General features: G+C 59.4%; 1 protein-coding gene across 4 annotated transcripts in view; it reads right to left on the minus strand.

Annotated features, from left to right (window-relative positions):
- Positions 1–12: 12 nt before the first annotated feature.
- Positions 13–17175, minus strand: part of Smarcd3 (SWI/SNF related, matrix associated, actin dependent regulator of chromatin, subfamily d, member 3) — a 28527-nt gene continuing 11364 nt past the window's right edge. Inside the window, exons 1-13 of one of the 4 annotated variants that reach the window (XM_063250762.1) lie at positions 13143–13196; positions 5913–6124; positions 4242–4284; positions 3366–3488; positions 3086–3244; positions 2829–2924; positions 2575–2676; positions 2227–2388; positions 1299–1396; positions 1029–1164; positions 637–759; positions 436–537; positions 13–220 (exon numbers count right to left, since the gene is read on the minus strand). In XM_063250762.1, coding sequence (XP_063106832.1) covers positions 167–220; positions 436–537; positions 637–759; positions 1029–1164; positions 1299–1396; positions 2227–2388; positions 2575–2676; positions 2829–2924; positions 3086–3244; positions 3366–3488; positions 4242–4284; positions 5913–6124; positions 13143–13181 — 1449 coding nt within the window. In that variant the 5' untranslated portion in view covers positions 13182–13196 and the 3' untranslated portion in view covers positions 13–166. Of the gene's footprint in view, positions 221–435; positions 538–636; positions 760–1028; positions 1165–1298; positions 1397–2226; positions 2389–2574; positions 2677–2828; positions 2925–3085; positions 3245–3365; positions 3489–4241; positions 4285–5912; positions 6125–8788; positions 9056–13142; positions 13197–17175 lie in introns of those variants that run through there. The other 3 variants (XM_063250759.1, XM_063250758.1, XM_063250761.1) reach the window with 3 other exon arrangements.

The following is a 17175-nucleotide window of genomic DNA, read 5'->3' on the forward strand; positions in this document are numbered from 1 at the left end:
CACACTGCTGCCTTGGATGAACAACCTTTAATCCAGTCTTCCCGCCCCCAAGGCAACAGAGAAGCCAGACCCAAGCCCAGGGCACAGCTGGCTGGTTCCCCAGGCCCCCCAGACCGTCTCTGGTCCATGGCATCCCTGGTCCATGGTGGCGCTCAGCCACAGGCTCCTAGGTATTGCGTACAACCAGCGACTGCTCCAGCTCCTGCCTGCGCTGCTGGATCTGTAGAGGAAGTAGGCAGGGTCAGGGTTATGGCATGAGGGGGCAGCACAGCCCTCTGGCCCGGGTCCCTGCCCTGGCCCAATCAGAGCTGTGAGGCCATGGCATAGCGAGAGGGGTGTGGTAGATGTGTCACCGTGGGGAGCAGCAAGGGACACTAGCAAGTGAAGAGAGAGGTGCAGGGGAAAGACAAGTTCAAGGGCAACGGTGCTCCTGACCTTGCAGTAGAAGTAGCGGCTCACAGCCTCCTGGGACCAGGGCTGGTGGTAGAACTCGGCCCGGCGCTCCTCCTCGGGGTTCCCAGCTACATCCGTCATCACCTGATCAGGGGAGCGGGGTCAGTGCCGGGCACCGTGCCATGTTTATGGTCTCCCCTGTGTGCTTGTCTTCACTCCAGCACTCCCCCAGCTTCCCCTCACCTTGAGGTCCCGGCTCTGGGAGCGGAGCAGATCTTGGACGTAGCCTTTGGGGTCTCTGGAGAAGCTTAGCATGAAGTCCCTCTGGATCTTGAGCTGGTTTATGGACTCAATCGTCTCATGAATCTGCAGGTAGAGAGGTGATTTCCACCGGGTCACAGCCATGCATGAATGGGGAGGTGGCAGGGTGGGGATGGCGGGGAGAGCTTCCATGGAAGGCGCTTCCCAAGTCACGATTCCACGAACTCCCAGCCCAGAAAGGGTGGGCAGAGCTAAACTTGGATGTGGCGGCCAGTGAAGGCACGTGTCCCTCTTCTCCTGGCCTGTGCACTGTTCTGTCCTAAGCGGGCCATCTTTGAGTTACAGCCCTGCTCTGGCTCTGGGTGCGGGCCCACCTTACTGTCCAGAGCACTGATCTCCTGCTGGTTGGCTGTGGAGAGGAGAAAGCTGCTCATCTGGCCCTTCAGTGGCTCCTCCACCTCCACGTCAATGTCGTAGCACGCTGTCTTCTTCTGGTCCGATGGGTCCACGCTGCCAGGGAAATCCACCCCTTGGTGGCCATGGTGTCCCCACAGAGGTGCAGGGCCCCAGGGCTGGCGCACAGGGAGGTAAGCAGGAGAGAGGAAGGAGGACCAGGAAGGCAGGAGCAAGCGGGGCCACCTCACCTGATGACATGGTTGATGACGATTGGGTCAGGGGGCAACAGCAGAGCCGTGAGGCGCTGGGGAATCTCAGAGAACTTCAGCCGGGGACAGTCAAAAATCTGAAGCAGGACAGTTGGGGAAAACCTCACTTATCTGTGTATAAAAAGATTGTGGCTCCAGTTCCAGATCCTTCCATTCTGGAAAGGCCACCAGAAGCTGACAGCAAGTGGGGTACCTTGGTGCTCATGGCAGTAGAGTCATCAGTGTGGCAGACAAGGCTGGGGTGGGCCTTGAGCGGCCCACGGGGGTAAGAGCCCTGCTTCCATCACACCTGGCCACTTGGAGCAAGTCAGCTAGTGACCTCAGTGCCTCCTTCTCTGGGATGGGTGGTTAATAGTCCCTGTTTCCCAGGGTCTCACGAGAATTCTCTGAATTGATCCGCTTTTACAGAGTGCTTACAATACTGCTTGGCAACGTGGTAAGTGCCCAATAAACATCACCTGCTATTTCTGCTTGGGTGTATCTGCTGTGCTTGTTGTAAAACACTTTCTGCTTTGGAAGACTGTTGCCCTAGGACTTTCTCAGCAATTTCATTTTCCTAACTGCCCAGAAGACAGGTCTCATCACCCCACTTCAAAGATAAGGAGCAAGGAGGCATGGAATAGCAAAGTTCACTTAGCCTGAAGGCTAGAACTGGGTCTTGGTCCAGGGACCCTAACTCCAAGTGCCCAGAGCATGACATTCCAAGTGTCATCGGCTGACCTAACTTGGGAAGCCTAAATGGAAGGACGCAGCAGGAGGCTAACCTGTGGAAGGCCTGGCCTAGAACTCTAGCCCTCCTGGCCCAAGGCCGGGTCAGTGGCCATTTCTGATCTTACAGGCTGCAGCAGGCAGATGCGGTTACCTGTGAAGAGATGCTGCCTGGGTTCCTGGGTTCAGGAAGGGTTACCTGCTGGAAATACTTGTCCCCGTTGATGTACTCTTTGTCGTGGGAGTCCTGCAGCCTGTTAGTCTTCACATATTGCCACAGAGCCTGCACAATAGCTGAGCGGCTCTGTGTGTGCAAGCCCAGCAGCCGGGCTAGGCGGGGGTCCAGTTTGAACTGGGGAGGCTGGGAATGGGGGATGAGAAAATTAGATCAGAGGGGGGACACAGGGAAAGCTCAGGGTCAGGCAGCTTGGGGCTGGGGGCTGTGGCGGTCAGGCTCCTTGGTAACAGGATTCAGAGGAGGGGCAGGGAGGAGGACAGGCAGGGATGCATGTGGCATGGCCTCTGGGACATGGGGTCAGACATAGACCTGGTAGTCCAGCATGAGGAGCAGCGTGCAGCGCACACTCAGGTCCCCCGGCCTCTTCACCTGGAACCCGTCCGTCTCCTGGGTTGTGGGTGTCCGGTGCCACTGTCCAGGGGGAAGGGCTGGGTCACCTGCAGGCCCATCTGTCTCAGTGGGGCCAAGGGCTTCAGTGGGGACCCCAGTCCAAATTTGTACAGGTTCTTTGGGGCTTGGGCCTACAGGAGTGTGGGTTCAAAGGCAGAAAGGATCTGTCTTACCTCAACAAGGTGGTTGTCGGGGCCGTACAGGTCTTTGTCCAGCTCTATGACCAAACTCTTGAAGAAGGAAGAGAACTTCCGCTTCTGCTTGCTGGGCTGTGAGGGAGGAACAGGGCCCAGGGTGCAGGCTGGGCTCAGCTGGCAGCTGGCAGCAGGCAGGTGGCACACTTTGGGGCAGCCTTCTGCACTCAGACTCACCCCAGAACCACCCACCGGGCTAGGGTGAATCCCTGACCCCTCCTGCTACCCATACCCACCCCAGGACACCTGGAGAGACCTGGGCCAGGACGTACATCATCCAGGAGCTTCCCCTCCACCCGAAGCTCCCAGGAGGCAATGCTGCCATCAGAGTCCTCTGCGTCGGGCTTCGCAGGGTTAAAAGTATTGGAGATATAAAGACGCAGCTTCCGCTTTTGCTGTAGAAATAAAGAGCGTAGTAGAGGGCAAAGGCTGTGTGTGTGTCCACCCCAGGGGGATGCCCTGCTTCCCCATCCTGGGCATAGGGTTAGTGGCCTCATCCTGCACACAGTAAGGCACCTTCATGGGCCTCTTCAGGGTCTCCTGGATGTCCACCCGCTTCCGCATGATGGTTTGATCCAGTTTCCTTTCAAACGCTAGGAGGTCCATGTAAGCCTGGGACTCAGGGACCAGCTCCCGAATCTGGAGGAGGAATAAGACAGGAGCAGCGGCTCAGCCAATCTGGTGATGTGGAACAGAAGTCCGCTGTGCAGTCCCGGGGCTCAAGATGTGTGGGAGGGAGGGTTCTGATTTCAGACCAGTTTTGAGAGTGCAGATGGGACCTGTCCCCATGTCCCCATGCTGCAGCCTTAACAGCAGGACCTCTATCTGTTCAGATAAAAACTGCTTCCCTCTGTAGGGGGATCCCTGCAGCTCACTGCCAGGGTGCGCATCTCTGCAGCCCAGCAAGTGCTAGTGCCCATCCTTTATCTTGTCATCTGGCCACCCTTGGGTTCCTGCAAAGAGCTGAGGGGTTCTGGAGTCCCCAACACAAAAGGTGGATATCATTGCTTGCCTGCATTCTGCACCTCACCATCCCCATTCCTGGTGTCTGAACCATGTCACTGTGTATACACCCAGCTTGGCCCGGGTGGCTTTACAATGCCCATCAGGACATGTGGCCACCTTCTGTTCCCTTACACCACTTGGCAGCCTCTCCTCCTCTTTGTCCCATGCCTTTTTGTCTGCCGACTGCTGGCGTTCAACCCCCTGGACCTTAGAGGCCTGCTTTCCTCTCTCTGCCCCACCCCGCCCTCTGGTCCCAGGAACCTCACTTCTTACGAAGCTTTTTAAACAAAAAGTGAAACTGGTTTGCCTGTGAAGCTCTGCTTCTGGGGGGAAGGGCTGCGCAACAGAGGGTGGGGGCTGCTGGGGGCTGCTGTGAAAGGCACTCACCCTTTGAGGGAGGATTTTGTCAGCCATCTTCCTCCTCTTGGCACTGTACATTTTTTAAAGAAAAAACCAGGTTACCATGGTGACAGATCTGGGAGTAACGAGGCCACCTGCTAAATTATCCCGACATCTCCGCCCGCCTGGCTGGGGTTCCCACAGCCAGCTTGTCTGCCCGCCCGCCTGCCCGAGGGGCTATGACAGTGCTGTGTGGAGCTGGTGTGCCGTGGTTCTCTCTTAGGAATTGGGGTGATCGTTGCATTCTCTAGTCTGGGGCCCCCCTTTTCACATCACTGCATCCTCAGGCCTACAGAAATTCAGGCTTAGGATGTACTGGAGCGAGGGGAGGTGTCTGGGGGAAGCTGGAGAATGGGGAGGACAGGCAACAGGGAAGACCTGCCCTTCCTGCCAAGAAGGGGCGATTGTCCAAGGGGGTCTGAGGTCAGGTGGAAGGGGAAAGACAACCCCTCCCCATCCCAACGCAGGAGGGGATGACCTGAAGCTGACAGGACTTGCATCCCCACCACCCTGAGACTGAAAAGGACCACTAAGGGCAAGGAGTACTCATGCCCTGGGACCACCTGCCAACTGGGCAAGGGATGCATGGCAGATGGGGACCCAGAGACAATGTTCAGGGATGTTCTCGTGTGGGTGTGGCTTGAGATGGGGGCCATACCAGGTGAGCCTTCAGTGGGCACCAGCTAGGACTTGGACTCCTGACCCACTAGCTGCTTCTGACTCCCAAAAGCACCCCAGAACACCCTTCTCAGATCGACAGACAGGATGGCTCTGCACCGCTGCCCTTTCCCTACAGAATCCACTGGAAGGCTGGGTGAGCAACTCTCATTAAAGGTCACCACTTTAAACAAAGTGTGCATGTGAAATCCCCTTTCTACAAGATAAATCATGGAATTATTATCTGATACACAAAATGATTAGCTTTGCATAATAATCCATCATGGGATTCTTACAAATGGTGAATTTTCCTTGTGTAAAAAAAAATCAATAATGAAGTAAAATTGATATTACACCTTTTATAGGAATCCATCTGTTGTGCAAAAGGAAACATGTGTGTTTGGCTAAATACTGATGCCCAGAGGGGCATGATTCCTGCCAGGAGCCAGCGGGGGCCTTGGGTGCCACTAACTGCCAAGGAAAGAAAGTGAGCTAGCCCTGGTGGCCTGGGGACAGACCTGCTGCAGAAAAGTGTTAAATGCAGCATTTCGCCCTCTGAGTGCCTGAAAGTCACCTGAACAAGACTGGGTAGACGCCGCCACTCGAAGAGGAGGCCCGGACTCCACCCCCTTGGCCAGAGACTCTCTCAGAGAAGGTCTCTGAGGCACGCCAGGGGCTCACAGGAGCAGGGAGCCACACTTTGTGAGACAGCAAGACCTCTGCCCGCAGTCCTCCGGCCAGCCCCACCCCACCCCAAACACAAGCATCACCCAGAACCTGGGGTCAGGAGCGAGGAGGAGGATTTGGCAGGTGCCAAGGTGTGGTGAGAGAAAGGGCACTGGCTGTGACGGCCGCAGCCCACCTTTCGTGGGCGCACAAAAGAACCTGACCAGTGCCCCTGAGCGCCCCTTGCAGAGGGCATCCCACCCGGGACACGCTCCTGCCAGCCGCTCCTGCTCGGCCCCGGGCTCTGCACCTTGCCCCCGGCCCCGCCCCACTCACCTGCGGCTCCGCGCGGAGGCGGTGGGCACCGGCTGGGCCTGGCTCTGTGCAGGGCTCTGCCCGGGCGGGGGCGCTGCTCGCTTGCGGGCGGGCTCCATGCCCGCGGGGGCCAGGCCGGGTCGCACGGCGGGGCTGCCCATGTAAGGGGAGCCCGGGGGGCCCATGGGCGCCCCCTGGTGGGGCATCCGGGCTCCGGACGGCATCCCGGGACGCTGGGGGCGGGGCGGGGGGAAGCAGACACCGGCGCCCGCGGGTCAGACGCAGGTCCCCGGCCGCAGGCGCGGAACCGGCGCCCCTGCCTGGGTGGACACCCGTCCCCCCCTGCTGGTGACCCCGGGCGCTGGGTGAGGGCGAGGGGTGGGCGGAGCAGGGCGCAGGACTCGCGCGGCTGGGATGAGGGGGCTCAGCGCCCTGCGGCAGGGAGGACTCAGCCGGGTGGGCGCCAGGGCATCGCCGGCCGCGGGCGCGGCAGGTACCCGAAGGGCTGGGGAACCGAGCCTCGCGGAAGATGCTCTGGGCCGCACTCTGCTCGCAGGGCGCACGGAACAGGCCCTCTCCCCACTTGACAGATGAGGCAACTGCGGCTCAAGGAGAAAAGCAACCTCGCCAAGGTCACGCCGCTGCTGCTGTCCTGGGGGCCACCTGGACCCGGGCTCAGCTGTGCGCGCTACCACTGCCCATTCCCTCCTCCTCCCGAGGCGCGCTTCTCGGGCTGCCCAGCCCCTCCTCATTCACCCCGCTATCTGTCCCCACCCAGCTCCAGATCTTGGCCTCTTGGTCTCTGACCTTACTCTCTTCAGCTGACTCCAAGTTTCCACACCCAGGGGCATCCCCGTTTTACTCCCCCTCCCCCATCTCTGCCAGGGCGAAGGCTGGGGGCAGGGCAAGGGCACCTGAGGGGCTGACGTCAGACCCTGGCAGGTCTCTCTGATTGGGAGCCGGAAGCTGGGCTCCAGGTGGGCTGCCAGGAAGCCCCGGGTAGGTCAAAAGCAGCAGCATCTCTACCAGGTGCATCTGGGTCCTCCCCCGTCCCCCCCTCCCCAGGCAGAGAAGGGCCCACCCCACAACCTCCTCCGCTCCTCATGCTGCCCAAGTGAGGGCAGACAGTGGGGATCAGAGGGAACCATGGGCAGGTGGCATTCCCTGATCAGTATTGCTGAGCAGTCAGGTGGGTCCAGATAAAGTAAAATGTCTCCCAGAGAAGTGTTCCAGACCTTTCCTGTCCAGACCCCAGAAAGGAGATGAACAGGGCCAGAGAGAGGTTCAGGGGCCATGATGTGGAGGAGAGGTGAGGGAGAGAAGGCAATTGGGAAGGGATGCAGACCCTGGGCTTATGTCATTGACCCCCACACTCTACCCCAGCGCAGGGGGCACCATGCCCTGTGCCCGGGGTTTGGTGTTTCCCTCCCAGTACTGTGTCTAACCCTAACACCCTCCACCCCAGCCAGCAGCTGTGTCTGCCCATCTCTCTGGTGATGGAACCTGCCCATCCTGTGCCTGCCTCCCCCACCCCACCTGACCCTGTCACTCAAGCTCCCAGGGTGGCAGCCCCAACAGAACCTAGGCCTGTCCATCCCCACCAGCATAGACAGGGCACTGGAAGTGGCGTCCGGGGCTTACAGCCACCCAAGAAACAAAGCTCTAACTTGACTGTGTTCAAATCCACGTGGAGTGTCTCCTCAGTGGGCCTTGAAATAGATAGGCCAGGTAGCAAGCTCAGGACTGGTGACTGTGTTGGTTTACGGAGGTCCCTGGGAAGTTGCCCCCCAAGGGCTGGTGTAGGCTGCCTCGGGGAAGTCCTCTTCCTTATCACTGTTTCCCCACACATCAAGGTCAGCACACCAGCTGACTTACACAGGCCCTGTTACCCACTGGTACTACCCTGTAAGAGGCAAAGGTTTTGGAGACTCTGGACTCTCTCACTTCGGTGTCCTCTTGGTGTCACAACTGTGTTTGGCCATAGTGAACCTGTCTGCTTCCTCACCACACAGCCCCCACCCCCTCCCATTGCCCCCATCCCGAAGTCCCAGCTTCCCCTTCCCACCCCTCTGCATCCCTCCCAACCCAGCTCCCTTCGACTCAGCTCAGGGCTCAGGATCCCCATGGGTCTTTGCAGCCTGCCTGGGGCAGGACAGTGTGATACTATCTCTTTGGTCTCTAGGCCTCATGTCCCTGATTCCAGCCCTTCTTTCACGCCTTTGAAGTGTTAAGGTCATTCACTTCCGGTGAGGCTCAAGGGGGTCCCTCAGAAGGCTCCTTAACTTAAGGTCTGTCCCTAGAATAGGCCTCTTCCTAACACCCAAGAATGAGGCCATAGCCAAGCCCCAAGCCCTCCTGACCAGATGTAGAGGCTGTTCAGCAGAGAGCTTCCCGCCCAGTGGCCCACAGTGCTTCCAGGGTCACCTGCTCCTTGTGCCTCACGATCAGTACTACTTTCCCAACGGATGAACGGGGACAACAGAAAACCAAATCCAGCCCGCGCCTTGTGTCCCAGTCCCCTACCCCACCCCCACCCCCAGGGTAGGGGAACACCTGGGCCCAATCGGAAAAGAATTGAAGACAACATGTCCAGCACCAAGGGGACTCCCCTCCCCACACACACACCCTGGCAGGGGACAGTCCTAAGTCCCACCCCTGGCCCTGACAAGCGCCCGTGCCAACGCCTCCCTCCCTGCCGCCGCCGCCGCCGCCGCGCGCCCATCCCCAGCGGCCGCCTGGCGACGTGTTCGGATGCCAGGCGCGGGCACCGTCCTGGCCGGGCCGTGCGCCCCCGGCAGAGGCCGCGCGTCCCCCGGCGCCCCGGGGCCACTCCCGCTTCCCCCTCCATTCAGCCCGCGCCAGCCCGCGCCCTCCCCCGCTAACTTTCCCCCACTCACCACCCCATGGACCAGAAACTCAAAAAGTTTGCTTTTCGTGGCTTTGCGCGCCCCTCCGGCAACTTCGTCCGCGGCCATCGGGGTGGGCTCCGCGGCGCCTCTCACTCTCTCTCTCTTCCTCTTTCTTTCTCTTTTCTGCCTTTTTTTCCTCCAACTCTCCCCTCTGAGTCCTGCTGGGCTCTCTCACACTTCTACTCGAGCGGAGTGGGGAGGGGGCCCCTTCAGGGCTGCCCTGACGGCCCACGGCCCACGCCGTCGCCACCGCCCGCCCGCCGCCACGGCTGCCGCATTCCAGCACTGATAAGCCCGAAATAGTCCGGCGGCCCGGGGTCTGCGTGCGGGCCCGGCGGGCACGGCGGGCACTCGGCCGGGCACCCGCGCCGGTCGACCCCGCCGCACACACCAGCCGGGCGGCCGGGCGGGGTGCAGACGGGGGCGCCCGAGGCCCGCGGGCGGCGGCGGGGCGGCAGGGAAGGGGCGCGGGGAGGGGGCGGCGGGGGGCTCGCCGGCCACCCCGCTGCCTCGCCACAAATAGTTTCTCGGTTGGGGAATTCGCCGGCAGGGCCAGGCAGGGAACAGCCAGTTCCAACTTCCTTCCCCCAAGTGGCTCCCGATGCATTTCGGAGGCCCTTTCCCCAGAGACCTGGCAGGCCAAGTAGGGAAACATTCGCGGGGAGGCATCCGGGGGGAGCCGAGCCGGCCCGGGGGAGGCCTCGCTCCGGCCCCGGGGGAGGCCTCGCTCCGGCCCCGGGGGCGCGGTGGGTGTGCCCAGGAGGGAGGGCGGCGCGCCCTTGTCTCGCGCGCTCGCCGCGTGTCAGCACCCCTTTGTGGCCCGGCACGGCGGCCATGGGTGTGGATGTTTGTGTGCGTGCACAGACAGACGCGGGGCCGTGTGCCGCCCTCCACGGGAGTCGCCGCTGTGCCCGAGTGCGCGCGTGCGTGCGTGCGGGGCAGGACGCGGCCTGTGTCTGTGCGTGCATCTCCGGGCGAGTCTATTTCTGTGACTGGGCGCTTTTGTCTCCATGTGAGAAAGTGAGGGCAAGAGGGGACAGATTTCCGAAAAAGAGACGCGGGTCGGGCTCATGAGAACAGGAAGAGGAACATGTGGGGAATGGCGCAGGGCCCGGGTGGGTGCCTGGGTGGGGAGCTGGAAAGAATGAGGCACCAGGGACTTGCGGGCCTGGGGGCGGGGGTGGGGACGCAGAGGAGCCGAGGCAGCTGGGGATGGTGGGGTCAGCCGCGGGACCCCAAAGCAAGGAGATAAGGAAGCATAGTTAGGGGCAGTGAAGGGAGCTGGCAGTCCCTGGAGTGGAGGAAGGACAGAAGGGAGGAGTGGCAAGTCGGCCCTACTCAAACTGGGCGCCTTGGCCCCGCCCAAGCACCAAAGCCACGCCCTCTTCCCGCCTCCGGGAGGGAGGAGGACTCCTTGGGCTTTGGACAACCGTGGGTCAAGTTTAAGGGCCTGCTGGGGCTGGCTGTCAGAATGCAGGTGTGGGAGGGCAACGCTGGGCGTGTGCTGGAGCACCTGATTGAAGCTGGGCCCTCAGGACCCACCGCTAGCCTGGAGTCCTGACTCCTAACTCTTTGCAGGGGCTGCTGAGGTCAGGACAAAGACCAGATGGAGGGCTCTGCCTGCACCTGGCTTTCTTTGGACCCTGGTTGTGCTCCTGGCTGTCACTGCCTGTTCAGGCGTTCTCTGTCAAGCTGAAAGGCTGGCAGGGCTTAGGGTCCAGGATGCCACACTTCTGTCCCTGCCTGGGAGAGAGACTGGGTGGATGGGCTGCCTCCCTCAGCCACAAGCCGTGAAGCTGGCTGCCTGGAGCCTGGGGAGGAGATCTGCTCTCTCACCAGTGGAGAGGTCCTGCCGTCAGCTGGCCCCATCACCCCCTCCTGTAAAGCCCATTTAGGCCTGCCTCTGCCAGGAAGCCTTCACTCTTCAGTATAGATCTTTCTCTTCTCCAAACACCCAGTGCCACCTATCCTGGCCTCGAACTGACACGAGTGCCCTGGGCTTCATGGTTTGGGTTCAGTAGCGGAGTGGTTGCAGCCCCTGAGGTCAGGACGGTCTGATCTTGGTACTGCTTTCTCCCTGCCTGAGCATGGGTGCTCAACACCACACAGCCTCACTGGCAGTGGGCTCCTCCACCTACTGGGGGTGTTTCCATGGGCCCTGGAGGTTCCCCTGGAGGGTGGTGGCGGACCCTGTAGGCTTAGTGCTCCTGTCTTTTGGAGAATCCTTATAGGAAAAGAAGGCGGCACAGAAAGGGGACAGGCACACCAACGTGGGCAACTGAGAGTGAGGCATGTGGGGGGGTACCCTGCCCCTTGGAGAGGGGCGGGAGATCCAGAGCTGCTGGTGGTCGTGGAGGAGGCTGTCAGAGCTGGTGACAATCCCTTGGAACCAGTGATGGGTAGGTAAGTCCCCTCCAGATCCGCCCTGGAGACAGCCCTGTGCTGCAGACAACAAATCCATGCACACTCCTAAAAGAGGCACACACTGAGGCCTGCAGGGAGCACCAGGAGCCGCAGAGATGTTAAACACAGGCACACCTCACCCACCCCCATGCCCAGCACAGAGGTCCATTCACAAGGACGGCCAGCAGACGCCTCTGTGTGCACAGCTGTTTTCACAGGGCGGCCCAGGGGGTGCAAGCCCAGGCGCCTTCCCATCAGAAGGCAAGGGGACCCCAGTGCCGGGCTCCAGGCCACAGGCCCCTCCTCCCAAAGGCCAGGACCCCTCACAGCCCAGTCTCTGCACCGCTCTCCACCAGTACCACCTGGCCCACTGCCTGTGTAGAGTGGGTAGGATTCCCGGGTGTGCGCAGACACCCGCGGAGCCCAAGCTGTGCTGGCCACCCTGACCAGGCCGCGCGAGCGAGGCCGGGGCAGGCAGCCCCATGGTGGCCTGGAGCCGGAGTCCCCCCTGCCGTCCCCCCATTTCTCCTTCCCTCGCACAAGCGCGACCGGCACCAAATAGCAAAGCGCCGCTCCCCGCGCAGAGAGCGATGCGCCTGGCCTGCGGGACAGCATGGTCGCCTCGCCCCCCACCGCGCTGGGGCAGGCGATGCTGGCGGCGATCTAGGCGCCCGGGCCCGACCCGCGGACCGTGCTGCCCTCCCTCTACCCGCGCCGGTGCCCGGGCTGGGCATGCGCGCTCGGCCTCCCTCCCGGTGAAGGTCAGCCGGGGCCCAGCTGCAAGAGGAGGAGGTGGAGGAGCGGGATGGGGACTTAACTCCTTCCCTGCAGGAAGATGGCCACCGAGGCCGCCCAACCCGGCTCTGTCCTCTACCTGCCTGCAGGCTGGAGGTCCCACTGGGGGAAGCAGCCTGGGGAGGGGGCGTAGAGGAGGAGAGGGCAGGGGAGGATGGAAGAAGGGAGGCAGAGGTGGGGGGAGGCTGGCAGGGGAGGGGAGGGAAGGAGAGAGGAACAAAGGAAACCAGGCTGGAGGGAGAAAGGACAGGTCGGCAGAGACCCCTTTTCCCGGACCCCCGGCAATAAAGCTCGCCTTAGTGGCATGAAATACCCTTACAGACTGGGGCGTGTGGTGTGTGGAGAACTTTGGAGCCTGGGACGGGGACCCCTGACTTGTGAGGTCTGGTGCATCCTGTGGTCACTAACCCTCCCTCTTCCACAGTGCGGGGTACCGGGAGAGGATGGACCCCTGAGTATGCTGTGACCCCTACAGCTTGGCCTAAGCCCCAGGCCCCTGGGAACCCTGCCTGGACCTCCACTGCCCACCCCTAGTTCCTAACCACAGACTGGCTTCTGGAGACAGGATCAGATAGGGGGTCCCCTCCTGGCCCTCCAACTGCCTTTCCCTGCCTGAGCAGCTGTGGGCCTCCCTGCCTGCGACGGGGTGTCTCTGTACCCAGACACCCTCTGCCACAATCAAAGAGCTCTTCCTCTGTGTGACTCTGCCACTCGGTGTCAGTTTTGTATGTACATATGTGGACACGCGCGTGCACACACACACAGACACACACGAACGACAGATAGAAAAGAAGCTATGCAAAATAACCACAAACAGGACACCAAAATAGCTGGGTGACCTTGGGCAAGTTGCCCCTATCCTTCTGAGCAGTAAAAGCAGTGCCTTGGCCCCAGGATTCCTAGGGCTCTTCCTGCTCTGAAATCCAAGGAGTCCCTAAGGCAGAGAGCCACCAAGGCACAGGAGGAGGGATGGGCTACAGCACGGAGATGGGGACAGCAAGTAGGTGCTGCTCCCAAGTGCAGCCTGGGCCCAGTCGTCAGCCCCCATCTGTGAAGTCCTCCGGGACACCCCCATTCCTCCTCCCTTTGGAGCTACACTCTCTGCTCCTGGCCCCACACCAATGGTAGCCAGCAGAGACCTTACCGTGGGCTCCCCAGGGTCCTGCGAGGTGGGCAGGTGCATGACACAGGTTGGCCGGGTGCACGGTCCTCCTTTCTCCCTGTGCCTGCGTGGGTTTGCTTGGGCTAATGGGATGTTCCCTGACACCCCTCCCAGCCCACACACACCGCACACACAATGAACTGCAAACATCGGGGAGCTGAGGCTGCTGGTGGCAGGAGGAGCGTGGAGCTGAGCCTCTGGGGCTCCGAGCAGCCCAGCACCCAGAGCCCTGGCCCCAAGGGGAAGGCACATTTTGGATTCACAGCCAGTCTCTTTCATTCACAGCCACCATTAATTAGGTGGTCTTCTTGCAGCAGGTCACGCCCGATAGCTCAGGGCGCTGTACAAAAACCCAGCCACAACCAACCCAGCTCCCATTTCTGTGAGGAGGTGGGCAGTAGTTCCATCGGATCTCCAGGGGTGCTGTGACACCCCACCCTCACTGTACTCTGCTTGGTGGGTGGCAGGACCTCCGATCTGCTGGCCATATAGGGAGGGGTGGGTCTCACACACACAGACACACACACACACAGACACACACACACACACACACACACACACACACACACACACACGTACATCACTCCCACACTTTCATTTCCTGTCTAGCACCCTCAGGGTCAACACTGGCAGTTTGGGCCAGAGTCAGGGGATCAGAGGGGACTGAAACCCTGGGCCAAGGATGCACAGAGCCGTGGAGATGCCACACTGCAGTGTTGTCCCTCTCCTACTCTGAGCTGCTGGGCGAGGAGTGGTCAGAGCTGAGCAAGCACACTGGTCCCCACAATATCTGTGGCTGCAGAAGTCCTGATACTCACCAGCTCCAGTCATAAGCCTGAGGCTGCAGGGGAGCCCCTGGGTCATATCCCCTGGTCCTGCCTTCCTGATTATAGATTCAGGCTGAATTCTCACTATGTGGGCTGCAGGGGACCTCAGCCCCAGATTGGAGGGGCAGGCACTGACCTTTCATGGCTGGGATCTGCCACGCTGTCCAGCTCTGAGGCCTGGAATGCCACTTCCTCCCTAGGAGCAGTGCCTGTCCTTGTCTGGGGACTGAGGGAAGGAGCAGAGAGTGGTCCCTACCACCAGGCCCTGGGTCTGTCTCCTCTTGGCCTGAGAGATTTATTCTCCTGGTGCCCTTTATCCCCAGACTCCTCGGGGCTCCTCTCCCAAACTCCATAAGGCCCTACCTGCCCTGTCTTCCACTTCCATCCCCACCAGCCTCCGAGATGGGCTTGCCCCTCCTGGGCTCTCAGAAGCTAAATTGCCGTGGTGCCTCTGTGCTGCTTTGAACCCTGCTTTGCCTCTATGAAGCAGAATCGTGCCCCTAACTCTCCAGTTTGGGCTGTTTCTTTCAGATCGCCACAGCCACTGACCTCAGGGTGCAGGGGGACCCTCCTCGCTCTGCCTGCAGCTTCCAGAGCCCTAGCATTTGTGTCACCCTGTGTGCAGCTGGCTGGCACCGCTCATGCCATGCTCTTGAGCACTGTCCACCTTATTCACTGCGGGTCGCAGAGCCCACATGCATGGTCCCCCCGGATCCTTGGCCATGGACTTCCCATGATCCTCCGTCTGTGCCACAGGGCCAAGGTCATGTCAGCTGACCCCAGCAACTTCAGCCTCCTTGTTTCTGTCCCATGTGCCTCCCTGTCTGACCACCTCTTCCAGTTGTTCCCACTTCATCATACAGATCTGTGACCCCAAATCCTGTGGACACTCTGTCCTTTTCACTGATCTGTTCCCTCATCACAATCATTCTCTACTCTCCTCTCTCTTACACATTTTTTTGGGGTGCTATGTATGGTTTTTTCACTGAATTACATCCCTCAGTCTTTTTCTACTTTCAGACAGGCTCTTGCTAAGTTTCCATGTTACCCAGGCTGTGTCGAACTTGGGATTCTCCTGCTTCAACCTCCCAGAATGCTGGGATGACAGGCGTGTACCATCATACCTTGCTACATTTGTGTGTGTGTGCAAGCATGGTGCTGGGGAGAGAATCCAGGATCTCACACCTCCTAGGCAAGTGCTCTACCACTAAGCTACTGCCCCAGCCTCCTCTTTCCTCCCTTCCTCCCTTCCTCTCCTCTTCCTTCCTCTGCTTCTCAGCTATCTGTCTCATCTCCTCCCCTCTCAATGCCGGGTGGCTGGTGGGGTCTCTGTTCCTGGGGACCTCTGCACCCTGGTTCTCACAGCTTGAAGCCCTGTCTATGGCTGCTGCTCCTGCAAGCTCCTCCTCATGCTCATTCCTGGGCCCCGCTGTCCCCACAGCATTGCCCGCTCACCCAAACTCAGTCCTCTTCTTGTGCTGGAGGCTGGGCCCTTCTGCCTCCATCAGGCTGGTTGGGCGCGCAGCCTGGGAACCGTCTCAGAACCCCATCTCTCTCTGCCCACACTCAATCAGAAGATGGATCCCACCGCTGGGCTCTGGGTCCCAACTCCAACTACTAGGCACCATTACCTCTGTGACTCCAAAGCACAGGCACCAAGGGCTCGCTTCCCACGTTGCCCTCCAAATCCCTTCCACACAACGATCCCCTGAACGTGGACTCAAAGAGTCCAAGTTGCTGGGGCTGGGGATTTAGCTCAGCGGCATAAGCGCCTGCCTTGCAAGTGCGTGCGGTCGTGAGTTCAATCCGCGGTACCGATAAAAACAAAACAAAACAAAACAAAGAGTCCAAGTTGCCAGCACGATCTGATCTGTGAATGCAGGGGGGAAATGGGCAAAATAACGAAGGTGGGGTCCCCCTCAGTCTGCTCTGCTCTCTCTGATTACACACAGCCTCCTGATACCCAAGGGCAAAACACTGCTGCTCCACAGTAAAAAAATCACACAATCTCAGCACTGAGGAAACTGAGGCAAGAAAGTCACTGAAGGTCCAAGACCTGCCTGGGCCCCAAAGCAAGACTCTGTCTCAAAACAACTAATAAACAAACAAATAAATAAATATACAAATCAACCCCCTCCAGAAACAAATAAATTTTGCTCTGTCCCCTGCCATTAAACACGGCACCCTCTTCCTCTCCTCCAGGCTCCTCCTCATCTCTTTTATTCTTCATTCCCCCTCCTCCCCTTGTACTAAGTAATCTACCTATTTATCTTAATGTTTAACTCCTCTTCTTCCCCACTAGCATGAAAAAGGGGAGGGATTTTTTTCTTTTATGTTTTTGGGTGTGTGTGGTTGAGACAGGGTCTCCTCAGGCATGGTGGAGCATGCCTGCCATCCCAGCCCTCAGGAGACTGAGGCAGGAGGATCGCTAGAGGTTTGAGGCCAGCTTGGGCAGTAAGCACTGCTTTTTTTCTTTTTCTTTTTTAGTACAGGCACTTGAACTCAGGATCTTGCGCTTGTCAGACAGGTGCTGTGCAACTAAGTTGTATTCCCAGCTACATAGTGAGTTCAAGTCCAGTGTGTCTTGCAGTCTCAAAAAGGAGAGAGACAGAGAGAGTCGCAGAGAAACTCAATAGAGACAGAGAGAGACAGAGACAGAGAGACAGAGAAAGAGAGAGACTTGTTAAGTAGTCCAGGCCTTGAAAGGCTGACCTCAAACTTGTAGCAATCCTCCTGCCTCAGCCTCCTGAATACACCACCACCCCTGGCATAGGCGGGGATTTTTATATTTCTTGTTCACTGATAATTCCTAAGGGATCTGCCACCTGCTAGAGACTCCAATAAACCCAAGGCGGACGCATGTGTGAAGGAGTCAATCTAGGATTTCACAGGAGCCACAGGCCTTCTTCAGTTTAACCAAGCCTTTGCTGATGATCAGCCATTGTCACACAGGAACCCATTTATTCTTTTATTTGTTGTTGTTTTGTACTGAGGATTGAACTCATGACCTTGTGCTTGCCAGACAGGCATTTGTGAGCCTGTTTAATCTTGACAGACACACCTGGTGACACAGGTAGGGCCCCCACGCTGAGGATGAGAACAAGGAGGCTCCTGTACTAAAGAGGAGAAACACGAGGCCCTAGAAGCCACTGCCGAAGTCACCGTGTGACCAGGGGTGGGTGAAGGGT

This window comes from Cavia porcellus, unplaced genomic scaffold (genome assembly GCF_034190915.1).
Source record: "Cavia porcellus strain 051 isolate PalLab524CR breed Dunkin Hartley unplaced genomic scaffold, mCavPor4.1 scaffold_6, whole genome shotgun sequence".
NCBI lineage: Eukaryota > Metazoa > Chordata > Mammalia > Rodentia > Caviidae > Cavia > Cavia porcellus.